The following is a 19964-nucleotide window of genomic DNA, read 5'->3' as shown; positions in this document are numbered from 1 at the left end:
TTATGGTGTGGCTTTTAATAAATTAAAAAGTAACCAGACGGTTTAACAAACATTCTGAAATTGTTTGACTTTTAATGTGAAAAAATTAGCAATTCTAAATGACGCTTACTATAACATTTAAATAATAACAATTCCGATTTGATGTTATAAGTGACCTTCTAAAGATCAGTTAATAACTGTATTATTATAATACTTAGAATAATACAGTTTGAACAAAATTTTGTCCAATCCTGATATTCAAGCTTACACGTTGCACATAGAAGTTTATTTGTGTGTTAAGTTTTTGTAATATTAAATTCTGCAGAATACTATCAGATCTACTCTGTACCTACAAATTTATTTTTTTAGATAATAAAACCGAATAATTATTTAAGAATTATTTCACTGTAGTTTGTTAAATATTATAGAAAAAAAAAATGGAATACAATGTACGTGATGAGGCTCTGCGTTTAGTTATTGAACATTTAGGCTCAGAGGACTGGAAAAATTTGAAGTTAACTTGCAGGTATATTATAAAACATATTTTATTATTATTAATATCTTGTTTATTAATATAGATATATTTAATAAAATTTATGTTTATTTATTGATCTTTTAATAAACCAAAAATAAATGTATGTACATGTGTTAAGAATTGTATAAATATATTAATGATTTTTTTTTCTTTTTGACACGTTAGGTCTTGGAAAACAATTATTGATGAAGAAACCAAACTAAAAAGTCCTAAAATTGTTACACAAGAAATAATAATAAATCGTTACAACAGGGCAGTTGCTAAAAATGAACACGTATTTGTTTCTACTGATATGAGACCGTTTTTACTTTTATGTTTTACCAACAAAAATTGCAATTCTGATATAGCCAAAAGTAAGAATGATTTTGACGTGATTATTAAATAATAGGATCATTATTTTGTAAAAGATTAATTGAAAAATTTTTTTTAAGCACATATGTCTAAGCTCAATCCAATTTATTGCATTTTGGTAGAATTGAAAAGAGATGTTTTTGAAGATGTTAATACAGTTGACACGATTTTATTCCCTTTTTCATATATTTTCACAGTAAATCCTTTATATTTTGTCACAAAATGTCGAGTTCCAGCTCCGGCATTACGATGGTTAGATATCTGGGGAAGAGGACGAATAAGTTACGTACCAAGATATTTCCGACAATTACATGAACTGTCAGTTTGGTACAGATCAATGACTTCTGGCCTACCTTTCGACGATTTTATTTTAATTTTATTTTGCACCTATTCCGATATTCCTGAGTTAACGGAGATAATTGAACATTTATTAACTTGGTAATATATATATTTGATAGAAATTTTTCTATTACGTAAATAAAAATAATATTTGTATGCGTATAATATTTATAAGAAAAATTCATATTTTGTGTTTTTACATAGGCAATCATTTGATGGTCATATTTGGGGATGTACAATAAATTCCGCTCAGGTATTTCGCAATAGATTGTACAAAGGACCAGAATATTTTCAAGTAAATTGTATACAAATTTATTTAACTTGCGAATACTTGGCAAGTGAGATTTTAATTTTAAATGAAGATTGTAATACCAAGGAAAAAATTCGAAAGAAATTTGAAGACTTGAGAAGTATAGTATGTTTAGTAAACTACTCGATAGCTTTTATGTGCACATCTGTTGCACGTTATAACGAATTTTATAAAATAGAAGCAGCTGCATTCAAAGAAATTTTCCCTGAAGTACAATTGGCTCATATTTTTAGTAACAGACCTTTTGCTGCAAGGAATCTCTACGGTTTGTAAAATTTTGATTAGAAAAAAAAAATACAGTGTGTTATATTTACTTCTTTCATAAAAATATAAAAAAATAAAAACGATATTTATATAACTTTTATTTCAGAATTTTATACGTATTTGAAGAATATCAAACCACACGAAACAATTAATGTTACAACTTTATTATTTTTTCCTTATTTTTAATGAATTCATAATAATTGTGTAAATTTTGTCAAAATATAATAACAATAATAACAATAAAAACAAAAATGTAATAATTTATTGTGTCTGCGACAGAAAAAAAAATATATTAAATGATTATTTTTATACTTATACATAATAATTTATTTGTAACTCCTGCTTTCAAAGTTCAATTTTTTAGCCTTGCTTAGCAACCGTAAAGTCGCATATTTCCGTGATGGTGGTAACTATGTGGTAACTATGGTTGTTACTATAGTAGCGTGCGGGAAAGTAGTACTTTTCAACCGATTGACTGTGCGGGAATGAAAATTATCTATCACTTTAATTAAAATTAAACAAAAAATATCATGTGGTACGTGCTTATCTCTGTTTATTCTTCTTCCCTTCTATCACTCCTACTTAGAAATATTTCGAGTATCGAAATAATATGTGTCCATGCTTCGTAGTATGCAGTCGCACACAAACACTGACATATACAACCAGGAGCGATAACTACGTAGCATAACATAAACAGGAGACCGAGAATAGGAAAAACTGTATAGCTATATTCCATCTCATTCCCTCGCAGTCTAAATCCTATGTTTGTCTCTTTTTCTCTCATTATTTAGTATGGCAGCCGTTTCATAGTTTCGTTACATAGCTCCGTTTCCGTTTATTTACTTTTCAGATCACTCCCATTCTAAAGAAGTTTTCACTTCAAAAAAATTGTTAAAAATCTACGTGAACAATGAATGAATTAACGAGACCTTGTACACTTTCAGAACTAGTATCTGCTGCTAAAAATGTTACACATGACAAGTTTATTTCAAATGTAACCCTATTATGGATTGATTCAAATTTTTTGATAACTAATATAGTTAAGCTAATTACAACATTTCTTTGTAAATGAATAATTTCTCTCTATTGAACTTTGAAAGCAGTCGTTACACAAATATTGTTCGATAAATATGTCCTAACTGAGGCATTCACAGGGCTTAATTAAGACACTCGGCAGAAGAAACAAGGCGTTTACGATTCGTCAAACGGCTCGTGGGGGTAATCTGCGTACTTGGCTTCGTTGTAAACCCGCCGTTTCTTAGGCTCGCGTTTCAATTTTTTAGCCCTGAAATGCCTCACTTTTACACATGTATCGAAAATATTTAACACTAGATTTACGAATTGAGCCAATTTGACTCATTGAACATTTGATTATTTTATATATTTATAAAATTTAAATACTATTTTTTGAAAACTTATTGGTTTTTAGTTACGTAATGAAATATACGTAAATATTAGTTCAATTCCTTTACTCAATCCTTTATTCAAACAATGTTATTACGTCATTAAAAAATAATGAACAAAACATCCGTAAATCTAGTGTTAATTCAATGTTTAATCAATTAAATTATGTTAAAAAAAAATTGTGTCGAATAATAAAAGGTAATGTGCAATATACTCTCTAAAGTACATTTTGTTGAACTTAAATTATTTTGATAGCATCAACCATGTGATTTAGTTATTATAAATTTATAAATATCTCTATTGTAAGAATATAATCTATAGTTTAATCTAGTAACTTTAGTGAGTCGTGCTAATCATATATAAGTTTAATACAAATCAAAATATTATAGGACAAGTACTGAGTAAATTGATGTAAATAATAAATGTAGTAAAAACAAAACCTACCGAATTAAATTATAAATACAGGATACAAATTTCAAACATTTAAATGAGTTCTATTTTCCATAACATTACCAAAGCCTTTGATAAACTATTAAACAAAATCTCAACAACCTAAAATTAATTGTGTAGATAAGCAACGCCTTTAGTATAAAGATAGTAAGTATTGCTGTAAAAGTTACATTAAAATAATGGTATCTTACGAATCTTTGGAAGAAATTTGAAACTGACTGATCAAAACTCAAACAATTATTGCTTACATACAATTATTATTGAAAAACTGTGTTTAAACGTGTGGTATGTAAATTATAATTTTTTAAATGAGGAAAAAGTGTTGTTCGTCTTTGTCTAATATTTGTAAATTTATATACAAACAATAACAAATTAAATTTGGTAAGTAGAGTTAACGTTTTTGCATATGGTGTGCTTTTTGATGAACAGAGAAGTAACCACACGATTCACCAATCGTTCTCACATTGTTTGACTTTTAATAATAAAATTTAGTTATTCAAAGTTAAGGAGACTATAATATAATATAGTTTAAACAAAATTTTCTAGAATCCTGATATTCAAGCTTACACATTATACATCAAAGTTTGTGAGTTTGTTCATTTCTTGTAATAACAATTTCTGAAGAATATTATTAATTTTATACTAGACCTAGAGATTGATTTTTTTCGATAATAAAACTGAATAATTCATCAAGAAATATTTCATTCTATTTTATTAATCATTACAGGTAAAAAATGGAGTACAACCTACGTGATGATGCTATGCGTCTAGTTGTTAGGTATTTAACGGACGATGACTTGATATTTACGTCTATAACTTGCAGGTATATTTAAAAAATATATTTCATTATTAATAATATCTTGTGTCTGATAATATAATCATATTTAATGATATTTACGTTTAATTAATGGTCATTTAATAAATTGACGATAAATGTATTTACATGTATTAAGAATTGTATAAATATATCTATGATTTTTTTTGACACCTCAGGTCTTGGAAAACAATTATTGAAGAAGAAGTCAACATAAAAGAACCTAAGCTTGTTACACAAGAAATAATAATAAATCGTCACAACAGGGCTGTTGCTAAAAATGAACACGTATTTGTTTCTACTGATATGAGACCGTCTTTACTTTTATGTTTTACCAACAGAAATTGCAATTCTGATATAGCAAAAAGTAAGAATAATAATTAAATAATAGAATTATTATTTAGTAAAAGATTAATTGAAAAATTTTTTTAAGGACATACGTCTTATCTCAATCCAGATAATTGCATTTTGGTAGAATTGAAAAGAGATATTTTTGAAGAGGTTAATAGAGTTGTATCGATATTATTCCCTTCTTCTTTTTTTTTCACTGTAAATACTTTATATTTTGTCACAAAATGTGGAGTTCCAGCTCCGGAATTACGATGGTTAGATCTCACTGCAGCAGAACGACTACCTTACGTACCTGATTATTTGCGACAATTAAATGAACTGTCAGATTGGCACAATAGAATGACTTCTGACCCAAGTTTCGAAGGTTTTATTTTAGTTTTATTTTGCACATATTCCGATATTCCTGAGTTAATAGAGATAATTGAACATTTAACAAATTGGTAATATATATTTGATAGAAATTTTTCTATTACGTAGATAGATAAAATATTTGTATGCGTAAAATATTTATAAAAAACTTCATATTTTGTGTTTTTATATAGGTATCCTTTAAAAGGTCCTATTTGGGGATGTACAATAAATTCAGCTCAGGCGTTTCGCAATACATTGTACAAAAGACCAGAATCTTTTCAAGTGAATTGTATACAAATTTATATAACTGGCGATTACTTGATAAAAAAGATTTTAATTTTAAATGAACATTGTAATACCAAGGAAAAAATTCAAAAGAAATTTCAAGATTTGAAAAATGAAATGATGAAAGATTTTTTTAAATACTCGATAGCTTTCATGTGCACATCTGTTTCACGTTATAAAGAATTTTATGACATTGAATCAACTGCATTCGAAGAAATTTTCCCTGAAATAACCTTGGCTCATATTTACAGTAGCAGACCATTCTTAGCAGAGAATCTCGAAGGTTTGTAAAATTATTATAAAAAAATAAAAACGATTTTTATATATATTTTAATTTCAGAATTTCATACGTATTTGAAGAATATCAAACCACACGAAACAATTAATATTACAACTTTATTATTTTTTACTTATATGGATTGAATTCATATAAATTGCGTCAATTTTGTCAAAATATAATAACAATATAAACAAAATTGTAATAATTTATTGTGTTTGCTATAAGAAAATAAATATATTATATGATAATTTTTATATTTACACATATTCACTAATTCCATGTTTAATCATTTCATTTATGTTGAATAAAATAGGTCGAAAAATAAAAGATGATATGAAATATATAATCTAAAGTGCATTTTTTCTTATTTCTATAATTTTGATAGCATCAACTATTTCATTTATTTATTATAAATTTATAAATAATTCTGCTGAGTAAATCAATTATAGCGTATTCTTATAACCGTAGTTTATTGTATTAAGGTTCGATTAGAATCATCTAAACAACAATTTTAAAGGACAAGTACTGAGTAAATTGATGTAAATAATAAATGTAGTAAAAACAAAACCTACCGAATTAAATTATAAATACAGGATACAAATTTCAAATATTTGGACGAGTTTTATTTTCCATAACATTACAAAAGTCTTTAATAAACTATTAAACAAAATCTCAACAACCTAAAAGTAATTGTGTAGATAAGCAACGTCTTTAGTATAAAAATAATAAGTATTGCAGTAAAGTTAACTTAAAATAATGTTATTTTATAATTTCATTCAAGAAATTCAAAACTGATTGATCAAAACTCAAACAAATATTGCACACATACGATTATTGTTTTGTAACTGTGTTTAAACGTGAGGTATGTAAATAATAATTTTTTAACACGTTGCCGCAAATGACGGCTATAGCCGTCCGATCTTCGTATTTCTAAGCACGATCGTCAAATTAAAAGTGTGCGGCAACGTGTTAAATGAACTAAAAGTGTTGTCCTTCTTTCTCTTATATTTGTATATTTACAAACAATTAATAACTAATTAAGTCTAAAAAATAATGTTAACGTTTTTGTATATGGTGTGCTTATTAATAAGTTATAAAGTAACCAGACGTTTTACTAAACATTCTTAAATTGTTTGACTATTAATGAAAAAAAAATTAATAATTCAAAGTGACGTTAACTGTAATAATATAATAAAAATAATAATCTTGATTAGATATTATAGGTAATCTTCTAAAAATCAGTTAATAACTGTATTATTATAATACTTAGAATAATACAATATGAACAAAATTTTGTACAATTTTGATATTCAAGCTTGCACATTGTACATAAAAGTTTGTGTGTGTGTGTTAATTTTTTTTTTAATAATAATTTCTGCAGAATATTATTAATTTTATATTTGACCTAGAGATTTATTTTTTTAGCTAATAATACCGAATAAATCATTAAATAAAATTTTATCCTATTACATATTAATTACAGTTAAAAAATGGAGTACAACGTACGTGATGATGCTATGCGTTTAGTTGTTAATTATTTATACTCAGAGGATGTGAAAAATGTGAAGTTTACTTGCAGGTATATTAAAAAAAATATTTTATTATTATTAATATCTTGTGTATTAATATAAATATATTAATAACAATTTATGTTTATATATTGGTCTTTTAATAGACTAAAGATAAATAAATTTAAATGTATTTAAATGTGTTAAGAATTGTATAAATATATCAATGATTTTTTTCTACACGTTAGGTCTTGGAATACAATTATTGATGAAGAAATCGAAACAAAAGGTCCTAAGATTGTTACACAAGAGATAATAATAAATCGTTACAACATGGCAGTTGCTAAAAATGAACACGTATTTGTTTCTACTGATATGAAACCGTTATTACTTTTATGTATTACCAACAAAAATTGCAATTCTGTTATAGCTAAAAGTAAGAATGATTTTGACGTGATAATTAAATAATAGGATCATTATTTTGTAAAAGATTAATTAAAAATTTTTTTTTAAGGACATATGTCTTATCTCAATCCAGATGATTGCATTTTGGTAGAATTGAAAAGAGATGTTTTTGAAGATGTTAATACAGTTTTGACGATTTTATTCCCTTCAGCATTTTATTTCATTGTAAGAACTTTATATTTTGTCACAAAATGTCGAATTCCAGTTCCGACATTACGATGGTTAGATCTCATGGGAAGAGGACGAATAAGTTACGTACCAAGATATTTCCGACAATTACATGAACTGTCAGTTTGGTACAATACAATGACTTTTGGCCTACCTTTCGACGATTTTATTTTAATTTTATTTTGCACATATTCCGATATTCCTGAGTTAATAGAGATAATTGAACATTTAACAACTTGGTAATATACATACATATATATATTTGATAGAAATTTTTCTGTTACGTAAATAAAAATAATATTTGTAATAGTAAAATATTTATAAAAAACATTCATATTTTGTGTTTTTACATAGGCAATCATTTGATGGTAATATTTGGGGATGTACAATAAATTCCGCTCAAATGTATCGCAAGAGATTATACAAAGGACCAGAAACTTTTCAAGTAAATTGTATACAAATTTATTTAACTGGCGAATTCTCGGTAAATGAGGTGTTTTTTTTAAATGAACATTGTAATACCAAAGAAAAAATTCAAAAGCAATTTCAAGATTGGAAAAAGGAAATAGAATTAGATAAATACTCGATAGCTTTTATGTGCACATCTGTTGCACGTTATAAAGATTTCTATGAAATAGAATCAGCTGCATTCAAAGAAAATTTTCCTGGAGTACAATTGGCTCATATTTACAGTAGAAGACCATTCTTAGCAGACAGTCTCGAAGGTGTGGAAAATTATTATTAGACAAAAGAAAAGTAGTATGCGTTAATATTTAGTTCTATCATAAAAATAAAAAAAAAATAAAAAAATTACAATGATTTTTATATATATTTTATTTCAGATTTTCATACGTATTTAAAGAATATCCAACCGCACGAGACAATTAATGTTACAACTTTATTATTTACTTAATTTTAATGAGTTCATATAAATTGTGTAAATTTTGTCAAAATATAATAACAATGAAAACAAAATTGTAATAATTTATTGTGTCTGCAATAAGAAAATAAATATATTAAATGATAATTTTTATACTCACACATAATAATATATTTGTAACTCCTGCTTTTAAAGTTTAATTTTTTAGCCTTGTTTAGCAACCGTAAAGTCGCATATTTCCGTGATGGTGGTAACTATGTGGTAACTATGGTTGTTACTATAGTAGCGTGCGTCCTTAGTACTAAGTAGTACTTTTCAACCGATTGACTGTGCGGGAATGAAAATTATCTATCACTTTAATTAAAATTAAACAAAAAATATCATGTGGTACGTGCTTATCTCTGTTTATTCTTCTTCCCTTCTATCAATCCTACTTAGAAATATTTCGTGTATCGAAATAATATGTGTCCACGCTTCGTAGTATGCAGTCGCACACAAACACACACATATACAACCAGGAGCGATAACTACGAAGCATAACATAAACAGGTGACCGAGAATAGGAAAAACTGTATAGCTATATTCCGTCTCATTCCCTCGCAGTCTAAATCCTATCTTTGTCTCTTTTTCTCTCATTATTTAGTATGGCAGCCGTTTCATAGCTTCGTTACACAGCTCCGTTTCCGTTTATTTACTTTTCAGATCACTCCCATTCTAAAGAAGTTTTCACTTCAAAAAAATTGTTAAAAATCTACGTGAACAATGAATGAATTTTTATACTTAAACATAATAATTTATTCAATGTTTAATCAATTAAATTATATTAAAAAAAATATGTCGAATAATAAAAGATGAGGTGAAATATATTCTCTAAAGTACATTTTGTCGAATTTAAATTATTTTGATGGAATGAACCATTTGATTTGATTATTCTTAATTTATAAATAATTCTGTTGAATACGTATACTGTAGTAACTTTTATTGAGTCGTGCTAATCTTATATTAGTTTAATACAAACCAAAATATTATAGGACAAGTACTGAGTAAATTTATGTAAATAATAAATGTAGTAAAAAGGAAAACCTACTGAACTGGATCATAAATACAGGAGACAAATTTCAACCAATTAGATGAGTTCTATTTATCATAACATTACAAAAGCCTTTGATAAACTTTTAAACAAAATCTCAACAACCTAATAGTAATTGTGTAGATAAGCAACGTCTTTAGTATAAAAATAATAAGTATTGCAGTAAAGTTAACTTAAAATAATGTTACTTTATGAATTTTTTGAAGAAATTCAAAATTGATTGATCAAAATTCAAACAATTACTGCTTACATACAATTATTATTGAAAAACTGTGTTTAAACGTGTGGTATGTAAATTATAATTTTTTAAATGAGGAAAAAGTGTTGTCCGTCTTTGTCTAATATTTGTAAACTTATATACAAGCAATAACAAATTAAATTTGGTAAGTATAGTTAACGTTTTTGCATATAGTGTGATTTTTAATGAATAGAGAATTAATCAAACGATTTACCAATCATTCTCCCGTTGTTTGATTTTTTATGAGAAAAAGTAGATATTAAAAGTTCAGGTAACTGTAATATTATACAGTTATAATATAATAATACTCAAAATAATAATTAATACGTTATATTACTGTTAATAATACAGTTTAAACAAAATTTTCTAGAATCCTGATATTCAAGCTTACACATTATACATCAAAGTTTGTGAGTGTGTTCATTTCTTGTAATAACAATTTCTGTAGAACATTATTAATATTATACTAGACCTAGAGATTGATTTTTTTCGATAATAAAACTGAATAATTCATCAAGAAATATTTCACTGTATTTTATTAAATATTATAGATCAAAAATGGAGTACAACCTACGTGATGATGCTATGCGTTTAGTTGTTAAGTATTTAACGGACGTGGACTTGATAACTGCGTCTATAACTTGCAGGTATATTTAAAAAATATATTTCATTATTAATAATATCTTGTGTCTGATAATATAATCATATTTAATGATATTTACGTTTAATTAATGGTCATTTAATAAATTGACGATAAATGTATTTACAGGAATTAAGAATTGTATAAATATATCTATGATTTTTTTTGACACCTTAGGTCTTGGAAAACAATTATTGAAGAAGAAACCAACATAAAAGAACCTAAGCTTGTTACACAAGAAATAATAATAAATAGTCACAACAGGGCTGTTGCTAAAAATGAACACGTATTTGTTTCTACTGATATGAGACCGGAATTACTTTTATGTTTTACCAACAAAAATTGTAATTCGGATATAGCAAAAAGTAATAATGATAATTAAATAATAGGATTATAATTATTTTGTAAAAGATTAATTGAAAATTTTTTTTAAGGACATACGTCTTATCTCAATCCAGATGATTGCATTTTGGTAGAATTGAAAAGAGATATTTTTGAAGAGGTTAATAAAGTTATCACGATTTTATTTCCTACTTCAGCGTATTTTCAAGCAAATACTTTATATTTTGTCACAAAATGTGGAGTTCCAGCTCCGGAATTACGATGGTTAGATCTCATGGGAAGAGGACGACTATATTACGTACCTGATTATTTGCGACAATTAAATGAACTGTCAGATTGGCACAATTTTATGAATTCTGACCCAAATTTCGATGATTTCATTTTAGTTTTATTTTGCACATATTCTGATATTCCTGAGTTAACGGAGATAATTGAACATTTATTAACTTGGTAATATATATATATTTGATAGAAATTTTTCTATTACGTAAATAAAAATAATATTTGTATGCGTACATTATTTATAAAAAACTTCATATTTTGTGTTTTTATATAGGTATCCATCAGAAGGTCCTATTTGGGGATGTACAATAAATTCAGCTCAGGCGTTTCGCAATTCATTGTACAAAAGACCAGATTCTTTTCAAGTAAATTGTATACAAATTTATTTAACTGGCGATTACTTGACAAATAAGATTTTAATTTTAAATGAACATTGTAATACCAAGGAAAAAATTCAAAAGAAATTTCAAGATTTGAAAAATGAAATAGTAAAAGATTTGTTTAAATACTCGATAGCTTTCATGTGCACATCTGTTTCACGTTATACAGAATTTTATGACATAGAATCAACTACATTCGAAGAAATTTTCCCTGATATAACATTGGCTCATATTTACAGTAGCAGACCATTCTTAGCAGAGAATCTCGAAGGTTTGTAAAATTATTATTAGAAAAAAAAAAATAAAACGCGTTAATATTAACTTTTTGTGTAAAAATATAAAAAAATAAAAACGATTTGTATATAACTTTTATTTCAGAATTTCATATCTATTTGAAGAATATCAAACCACACGAAACAATTAATGTTACAACTTTATTATTATTTCCTTATATGGATTGAATTCATATAAATTGCGTCAATTTTGTCAAAATATAATAACAATATAAACAAAATTGTAATAATTTATTGTGTTTGCTATAAGAAAATAAATATATTATATGATAATTTTTATATTTACACATATTCACTAATTCCATGTTTAATCATTTCATTTATGTTGAATAAAATAGGTCGAATAATAAAAGATGATATGAAATATATAATCTAAAGTGCATTTTTTCTCATTTCTATAATTTTGATAGCATCAACTATTTCATTTATTTATTATAAATTTATAAATAATTCTGTTGAGTAAATTAATTGTAGCGTATTCTAATAACCGTAGTTTATTGTATTAAGGTTCGATTAGAATCATCTAAACAACAATTTTAAAGGACAAGTACTGAGTAAATTGATGTAAATAATAAATGTAGTAAAAACAAAACCTACCGAATTAAATTATAAATACAGGATACAAATTTCAAATATTTGGACGAGTTCTATTTTCCATAACATTACAAAAGTCTTTAATAAACTATTAAACAAAATCTCAACAATCTAAAAGTAATTGTGTAGATAAGCAACGTCTTTAGTATAAAAATAATAAGTATTGCAGTAAAGTTAACTTAAAATAATGTTATTTTATAATTTCATTAAAGAAATTCAAAACTAATTGATCAAAACTCAACTAATTATTGCTTACATACAATTATTTTTGAAAAACTGTGTGTAAACGTGTGGTATGTAAATTATAATTTTTTAAATGAACAAAAAGGTTTTGTTCTTCTTTGTCTAATATTTGTAAATTTACATACAATCAATAACAAATTTAATTTAGTTAAAAAGGTTAACCTTTTTGTATATGGTGTGCTTTTTAATGAACAGAGAAGTAACCCAACGATTCACCAATCGTTCTCACATTGTTTGACTTGTAATGAGAAAAATTAATTATTTAAAGTTAAGGAAAGTAAAATATTATACAGTTATAATATAATAATACTCAAAATAATAATTAATACGTTATATTACTGTTAACACTAGATTTACGGATGTTTTGTTCAATATTTTTTAATGACTTACAAACATTGTTTAAATGAAAGATTTTGAATAGAGGGTAGGAATTAATATTTAAATATATTTCATTAGGTAACTTAAGAACAACATGTATTTTAAAAAAATAATATGTAAGTTTTGTATATATGTATTAAAAAAATTTGAGATGAGTCAAATTGGCTCAGTTCGTAAATCTAGTGTTAATAATACAGTTTAAACAAAATTTTATAGAATCCTAATATTCAAGTCTACACGTTGTACATAGAAGTTTATTTGTATGTTTCGTTATTGTCATTTTAAATTCTGCAGAATATTATCAAATCTATTCTCTCTGGAGAGATTTATTATTTTAGATATTACAACCGAATAATTTCTTAAGAAATATTTCACTCTACTATATTAATTATTACAGGTAAACAATGGAGTACAACGTACGCGATGATGCTATGCGTTTAGTTGTTTATTATTTAAATGACGACGATGTGAAAAATGCGTCTTTAACTTGCAGGTGCATGTAAAATAAATATTTTATTATTATTAATATCTTGATTAAAAATATAATCATATTTAATGAAACTAATGTTTAATTATTGGTCTTTTCATAAACTAACGATAAATGTACTTAAATGTATTTAAATGTATTGAGAATTGTATAAATATATCAATGATTTTTTTCTACACGTTAGGTCTTGGAAAACAATTATTGATGAAGAAACCAACATAAAAGGTCCTAAGCTTGTTACACAAGAAATAATAATAAATCGTCACAACATGGCAGTTGCTAAAAATGAACACGTATTTGTTTCTACTGATATGAAACCGTTATTACTTTTATGTATTACCAACAAAAATTGCAATTCTGTTATAGCCAAAAGTGAGAATGATTTTGACGTGATAATTAAATAATAGGATTATTATTTTGTAAAATAATAATTGAAATTTTTTTTAAGGACATATGTCTTATCTCAATCCAGATGATTGCATTTTGGTAGAATTGAAAAGAGATGTTTTTGAAGATGTTAATACAGTTGGCACGATTTTATTCCGTTCTTCACCTCTGATCAAAGTAAATACTTTATATTTTGTCACAAAATGTAAAGTTCCAGGTTCGGAATTACGATGGTTAGATCTACCTTTAGTAGGACGAAAATACTACGATCCTAGATATTTCCGACAATTACATGAACTGTCAGATTGGTTCGAAACAGTGACTTTTAACCAAACTTTCAATAATTTTATTTTAGTTTTATTTTGCACATATTCTGATATTCCTGAGTTAATAGAGATAATTGAACATTTAACAACTTGGTAATATACATACATATATATATATATTTGATAAAAATTTTTCTGTTACGTAAATAAAAATAGTATTTGTATGCGTATAATATTTATAAGAAAAATTCATATTTTGTGTTTTTACATAGGCAATCATTTGATGGTCATATTTGGGGATGTACCATAAATTCCGCTCAGGTGGTTCGCAATACAGTGTACAAAGGACCAGAATCTTTTCAAGTAAATTGTATACAAATCTATATAACTGGCGAACACTTGACAAATAAGATTTTAATTTTAAACGAACATTGTAATACCAAGGAAAAAATTCGAAAGAAATTTCAAGACTTAAAATGTGTAGCACGTTTAAAAAAATACTCGATAGCTTTTATGTGCACATCTGTTGCACGTTATAACGAATTTTATAAAATAGAAGCAGCTGCATTCAGAGAAATTTTCCCTGAAGTACAATTGGCTCATATTTTCAGTAGCAGACCATTCTTAGCAGAGAATCTCGTAGGTTTGTAAAATTATTATTAAAAAAAAAAAAAAAAAAATAGAATGCGTTTGTAATAACTTTTTGCATATAAATATAAAAAAATAAAAACGATTTTTATTTATATTTTCGTTTCAGAATTTCATACGTATTTGAAAAATATCAGACCACACGAAACAATAAATGTTACAACTGTATTATTATTTCCTTATATTGATTGAATTCATATAAATTGTGTAAATTTTGTTAAAATATAATAACAATAAAAACAAAACTGTAATAATTTATTGTGTTTGCTATAACAAAATAAATATATTATATGATTATTTTTATATTTACACATTTTTACTTATTCCATGTTTAATCATTTAATTTATGTGGAAAAAAATATGTCGAATAATAAAAGAAGACATGAAATATATAATCTAAAGTGCATTTTTTCTTATTTCTACTATTTTGATAGGATTAACCATTTCATTTATTTATTATAAATTTATAAATAATTCTGTTGAGTAAATTAACTGTAGCGTATTCTAATAACCGTAGTTTATTGTATTAAGGTTCGATTAGAATCATCTAAACAAAAATATTAAAGGACAAGTACTTAGTAAGATTATGTAAATAATAAATGTAGTACAAAGAAAATCTACTTGACAAATTAGATTATTACTGGATGATTCAAATTTTAACTATATAAACGAGATCTTTTTTCCATAACATTATCAAAGACTTTAATAAACTATTAAACAAAATCTTAAAAACCTAAGTAATTGTGTTAATAATGAAAGTCTTTAGTATAAAAATAATAAGTATTGCATTAAAGTTACTTTAAAATAATGTTATCTTATGATTTCTTTGAAGAAATTCGAAACTGATTCATCAAAACTAAAACAATTATTACTTACATACGATTATTGTTTAAAGATTGTGTTTACACGTGTGGTATGTAAATTATAATTTTTTAAATGAAGAAAAAGTGTTGCCCTTGTTTGTATAATATTTCTATATTTATTTACAATTAATAACAAATTAAATCTTGTGAATAAAGTTAACGTTTTTGTTTATGGTGTGCTTTTAAAAAAATTAAAAAGTAACCAGACGGTTTAACAAACATTCTGAAATTGTTTCACTTTTAATGTAAAGAAATTATCAATTCTAAATGACGCTAACTATAACATTCATATAATAACAATTCCGATTAGATGTTATAGGTGACCTTCTAAAGATCAGTTAATAACTGTATTATTATAATACTTAGAATAATACAGTTTGAACAAAATTTTGTCCAATCCTGATATTCAAGCTTACACGTTGCACATAGAAGTTTATTTGTGTGTTAAGTTTTTGTAATATTACATTCTGCAGAATATTATCAAATCTATCCTCTACTGAGAGATTTATTTTTTTAGATAATAAAACTGAATAATTATTTAAGAAATATTTCACTCTAGTTTGTTAAATATTATAGAAAAAAAAAATGGAGTACAACATACGTGATGATGCTATGCGTTTAGTTATTCGATATTTAAACTCAGAAGATGTGAAAAATGTGAAGTTAACTTGCAGGTATATTAAAAAACATATTTTATTATTATTAATATCTTGTGTATTAATATAAATATATTAATTACAATTTATGTTTATATGTTGGTCTTTTAATAAACTAAAGATAAATAAATTTAAATGTATTTAAATGTGTTAAGAATTGTATAAATATATCTATGATTTTTTTCTACACGTTAGGTCTTGGAATAAAATTATTGATGAAGCAGCCCCCTTAATAGGTCCTAAGATTGTTACACAAGAAATAATAATAAATCGTTACAACATGGCAGTTGCTAAAAATGAACACGTATTTGTTTCTACTGATATGAGACCGTTATTACTTTTATGTATTACCAACAAAAATTGCAATTCTGTTATAGCCAAAAGTGAGAATGATTTTGACGTGATAATTAAATAATAGGATTATTATTTTGTAAAAGATTAATTAAAAATTTTTTTTAAGGACATATGTCTTATCTCAATTCAGATGATTGCATTTTGGTAGAATTGAAAAGAGATGTTTTTGAAGATGTTAATACAGTTTTGACGATTTTATTCCCTTCAGCATTTTATTTCACTGTAAGTACTTTATATTTTGTCACAAAATGTAAAGTTCCAGCTCCGGCATTACGATGGTTAAATCTCATGGGAAAAGGACGAATAAGTTACGTACCAAGATATTTACGACAATTACATGAACTGTCAGTTTGGTACGATAAAATGACCTTTGACCTACCATTCGACGATTTTATTTTAATTTTTATTTTGCACCTATTCCGATATTCCTGAGTTAACGGAGATAATTGAACATTTATTAACTTGGTAATATATATATATATATATTTGATAAAAATTTGTCTGTTACGTAAATAAAAATAATATTTGTAATCGTAAAATATTTATAAAAAACATTCATATTTTGTGTTTTTACATAGGTATCCATTTGATGGTAATATTTGGGGATGTACAATAAATTCCGCTCAAATGTATCGCAAGAGATTGTACAAAGGACCAGAAACTTTTCAAGTTAATTGTATACAAATTTATTTAACTGGCGCATTCTCGATAAATGAGATTTTTTCTTTAAATGAACATTGTAATACCAAGGAAAAAATTCAAAAGCAATTTCAAGATTGGAAAGAGGAAATAGAATTAGATAAATACTCGATAGCTCTTATGTGCACATCTGTTGCACGTTATAAAGATTTCTATGAAATAGAATCAGCTGCATTCAAAGAAAATTTTCCTGGAGTACCATTGGCTCATATTTACAGTAGAAGACCATTCTTAGCAGCGAGTCTCGAAGGTTTGGAAAATTATTATTAGACAAAAAAAAGTAGTATGCATTAATATTTAGTTCTATCATAAAAATAAAAAAAATAAAAAAATTACAATGATTTTTATATATATTTTATTTCAGATTTTCATACGTATTTAAAGAATATCCAACCGCACGAGACAATTAATGTTACAACTTTATTATTTACTTAATTTTTATGAGTTCATATAAATTGCGTAAATTTTGTCAAAATATAATAACAATAAAAACAAAATTGTAATAATTCATTGTGTTTGCTATAAGAAAATAAATATATTAAATGATAATTTTTGTATTTACACATATTTACTTATTCCATGTTTAATCATTTAATTATTATGGAAAAAAATATGTCGAATAATAAAAGATGATGTGAAATATATAATCTAAAGTGCATTTTTTCTCATTTCTATAATTTTGACAGCATCAACCATTTCATTTATTTATTATAAATTTATAAATAATTCTGTTGAGTAAATTAACTGTAGCTTATTCTAATAACCGTAGTTTATTGTATTAGGCTTCGATTATAATCATCTAAACAAAAATATTAAAGGACAAATACTGAGTAGTTTTATGTAAATAATAAATTTAGTACAAAGAAGATCTACTTGACAAATTAGATTATTACTGTATGATTTAAATTTTAATTATTTAAACGAAATCTTTTTTATAACATTATCAAAGACTTTAATAAACTATTAAACAAAATCTCAACAACCTAAAAGTAATTGTGTAGATAAGCAATGTCTTTAGTATAAAAATAATAAGTATTGCATTAAAGTTACTTTAAAATAATGTTATCTTATGATTCCTTGGAAGAAATTCGAAACTGTTTCATCAAAACTCAAACAATTATTGCTTACATACGAATATTGTTTAAGTACTGCGTTAAAACAAGTGGTATGTAAATTATAATTTTTTTATGTGAAGAACAAGTGTCGCCCTTCTTTGTCTAATAGTCTCACATTGCTTGATTCTTAATGAGAAAAATTAGTCATTCAAAGTGAAGGTAACTATAATATTATATAATTATAATATAATAATACTTAAAATAATTAAAAATACGTTATAATATTGATAATAATACAGTTAAATCAAAATTTTGCACAATCCTGATTTTCAAGCTTACACATTGTACAGAAAAGTTTGTGTTTGTTTTAATTTCTTGTAACAAAAATTTCTGTAGAATATTATTAATTTTATACTAGACCTAGAGATGTATTTTTTTTTTTATAATAATACCGAATAATTCATCGAGAATTATTTTATTCTATTTTATTAATCATTACAGGTAAAAAATGGAGTACAACGTACGTGATGATGCTATGCGTTTAGTTGTTAAATATTTAAACCTTAAGGGCCAGATAAATGCGTCTCTAACTTGCAGGTACATTTAAAAGAAATATTTTATAATTATTAATATTTTTTTTGTATTTGATAATTTAATTATATTCAATGATACTTATGTTTAACACTAGAACTACCAACTGGTCAAAATGACCGGCTGTATCATTTGTTAACAAGATTTCTTCTTTAAATTCTACTTAATATTTTTTAATTATGTTATGACTTTCTCTAAATTTATGTATTTTTTAATAATATTATGCATTATTTTGATTTTTCCCTTCCATTTTTCTGATATATAAATGTGATACATCTACACATACCGACCGGTCATTTTGACCGGTCGTCATTTTGAATATTTCTAATTCGAAAATTTCTTAGAAACTACGTCAATCTGCCACTACAACTATCATAAAATATATATTTTTTTTAATTTTAATGTGATAACATAATCATAAACATAATCATAATAATAATTAGAAGGTTTTTAAAAGAAAGACGATTATACGGTAATACAGAATCTCGAAGGTGATCTCTTCAATTATTTTTTTAACATTCTTGACTTAGCAGGAATAAATGCCTGGGTTTTATACAACGAAACAATTGTTTAAAATATATCGAACAATTTGTTTCAATTAGCAGAAAAAACTTAGCGCACTGTATAAAAATTCAAATGAACTGAAAAACTTGAATGACCTCTCTTGTAAATATCCCCGAGAGTTCTAATATTCGAAAAACTTGCCAAATAGATTTTTGTAATGAAAATATCAATAATAAAACT

The 19964-nt window shown here is 25.2% G+C and overlaps 5 protein-coding genes across 5 annotated transcripts; all 5 read left to right on the top strand.

The window, feature by feature from the left end:
• The first annotated feature begins 416 nt into the window (after positions 1 to 416).
• Positions 417 to 2047, top strand: LOC149032591 (uncharacterized). Its single transcript, XM_089172441.1, has 5 exons — positions 417 to 505; positions 680 to 867; positions 946 to 1303; positions 1409 to 1779; positions 1885 to 2047. The coding sequence occupies exons 1-5, from the start codon at positions 417 to 419 to the stop codon at positions 1962 to 1964; spliced, it is 1086 nt and encodes a 361-aa protein (XP_089028567.1). The 3' UTR covers positions 1965 to 2047.
• A 2319-nt stretch (positions 2048 to 4366) lies between these two features.
• LOC149032590 (uncharacterized) lies at positions 4367 to 5724 on the top strand. Its single transcript, XM_089172440.1, has 4 exons — positions 4367 to 4455; positions 4626 to 4813; positions 4880 to 5237; positions 5340 to 5724. The coding sequence occupies exons 1-4, from the start codon at positions 4367 to 4369 to the stop codon at positions 5722 to 5724; spliced, it is 1020 nt and encodes a 339-aa protein (XP_089028566.1).
• Positions 5725 to 7183: 1459 nt separating this feature from the next.
• On the top strand, positions 7184 to 8811 carry LOC149032589 (uncharacterized). The gene is made up of 5 exons (XM_089172439.1): positions 7184 to 7292; positions 7470 to 7657; positions 7736 to 8093; positions 8209 to 8579; positions 8697 to 8811. The coding sequence occupies exons 1-5, from the start codon at positions 7204 to 7206 to the stop codon at positions 8765 to 8767; spliced, it is 1077 nt and encodes a 358-aa protein (XP_089028565.1). The 5' UTR covers positions 7184 to 7203; the 3' UTR covers positions 8768 to 8811.
• Positions 8812 to 10620: 1809 nt separating this feature from the next.
• LOC149032588 (uncharacterized) lies at positions 10621 to 12167 on the top strand. The gene is made up of 5 exons (XM_089172437.1): positions 10621 to 10709; positions 10880 to 11067; positions 11137 to 11494; positions 11601 to 11977; positions 12085 to 12167. Exons 1-5 carry the CDS (start codon positions 10621 to 10623, stop codon positions 12165 to 12167), a joined length of 1095 nt encoding a protein of 364 aa, XP_089028563.1.
• A 5047-nt stretch (positions 12168 to 17214) lies between these two features.
• On the top strand, positions 17215 to 18009 carry LOC149032587 (uncharacterized). Its single transcript, XM_089172436.1, has 3 exons — positions 17215 to 17340; positions 17454 to 17824; positions 17939 to 18009. The coding sequence occupies exons 2-3, from the start codon at positions 17503 to 17505 to the stop codon at positions 18007 to 18009; spliced, it is 393 nt and encodes a 130-aa protein (XP_089028562.1). The 5' UTR covers positions 17215 to 17340; positions 17454 to 17502.
• The last annotated feature ends 1955 nt before the right edge of the window (positions 18010 to 19964 follow it).

The sequence above is a fragment of the Polistes dominula genome, unplaced genomic scaffold (assembly GCF_049000335.1).
Source record: "Polistes dominula isolate Pdom_NZ unplaced genomic scaffold, Pdom_raw_medaka contig_74, whole genome shotgun sequence".
NCBI classification, from domain to species: Eukaryota; Metazoa; Arthropoda; class Insecta; order Hymenoptera; family Vespidae; genus Polistes; species Polistes dominula.
This window is presented reverse-complemented; position numbering and strand designations above follow the sequence as displayed.

Coding starts and splice junctions, on each gene's coding strand:
- LOC149032591 (XM_089172441.1), top strand. CDS start 417: ATGGAATACAATGTACGTGATGAGGCTCTGCGTTTAGTTATTGAACAT. Junction 868..945: donor CAATTCTGATATAGCCAAAA/GTAAGAATGATT, acceptor ATTTTTTTTAAG/CACATATGTCTAAGCTCAAT. Junction 1,304..1,408: donor ATTGAACATTTATTAACTTG/GTAATATATATA, acceptor GTTTTTACATAG/GCAATCATTTGATGGTCATA.
- LOC149032590 (XM_089172440.1), top strand. CDS start 4,367: ATGGAGTACAACCTACGTGATGATGCTATGCGTCTAGTTGTTAGGTAT. Junction 4,814..4,879: donor CAATTCTGATATAGCAAAAA/GTAAGAATAATA, acceptor AATTTTTTTAAG/GACATACGTCTTATCTCAAT. Junction 5,238..5,339: donor ATTGAACATTTAACAAATTG/GTAATATATATT, acceptor GTTTTTATATAG/GTATCCTTTAAAAGGTCCTA.
- LOC149032589 (XM_089172439.1), top strand. CDS start 7,204: ATGGAGTACAACGTACGTGATGATGCTATGCGTTTAGTTGTTAATTAT. Junction 7,293..7,469: donor AATGTGAAGTTTACTTGCAG/GTATATTAAAAA, acceptor TCTACACGTTAG/GTCTTGGAATACAATTATTG. Junction 7,658..7,735: donor CAATTCTGTTATAGCTAAAA/GTAAGAATGATT, acceptor TTTTTTTTTAAG/GACATATGTCTTATCTCAAT.
- LOC149032588 (XM_089172437.1), top strand. CDS start 10,621: ATGGAGTACAACCTACGTGATGATGCTATGCGTTTAGTTGTTAAGTAT. Junction 10,710..10,879: donor ACTGCGTCTATAACTTGCAG/GTATATTTAAAA, acceptor TTGACACCTTAG/GTCTTGGAAAACAATTATTG. Junction 11,068..11,136: donor TAATTCGGATATAGCAAAAA/GTAATAATGATA, acceptor ATTTTTTTTAAG/GACATACGTCTTATCTCAAT.
- LOC149032587 (XM_089172436.1), top strand. CDS start 17,503: ATGTATCGCAAGAGATTGTACAAAGGACCAGAAACTTTTCAAGTTAAT. Junction 17,825..17,938: donor CTTAGCAGCGAGTCTCGAAG/GTTTGGAAAATT, acceptor ATTTTATTTCAG/ATTTTCATACGTATTTAAAG.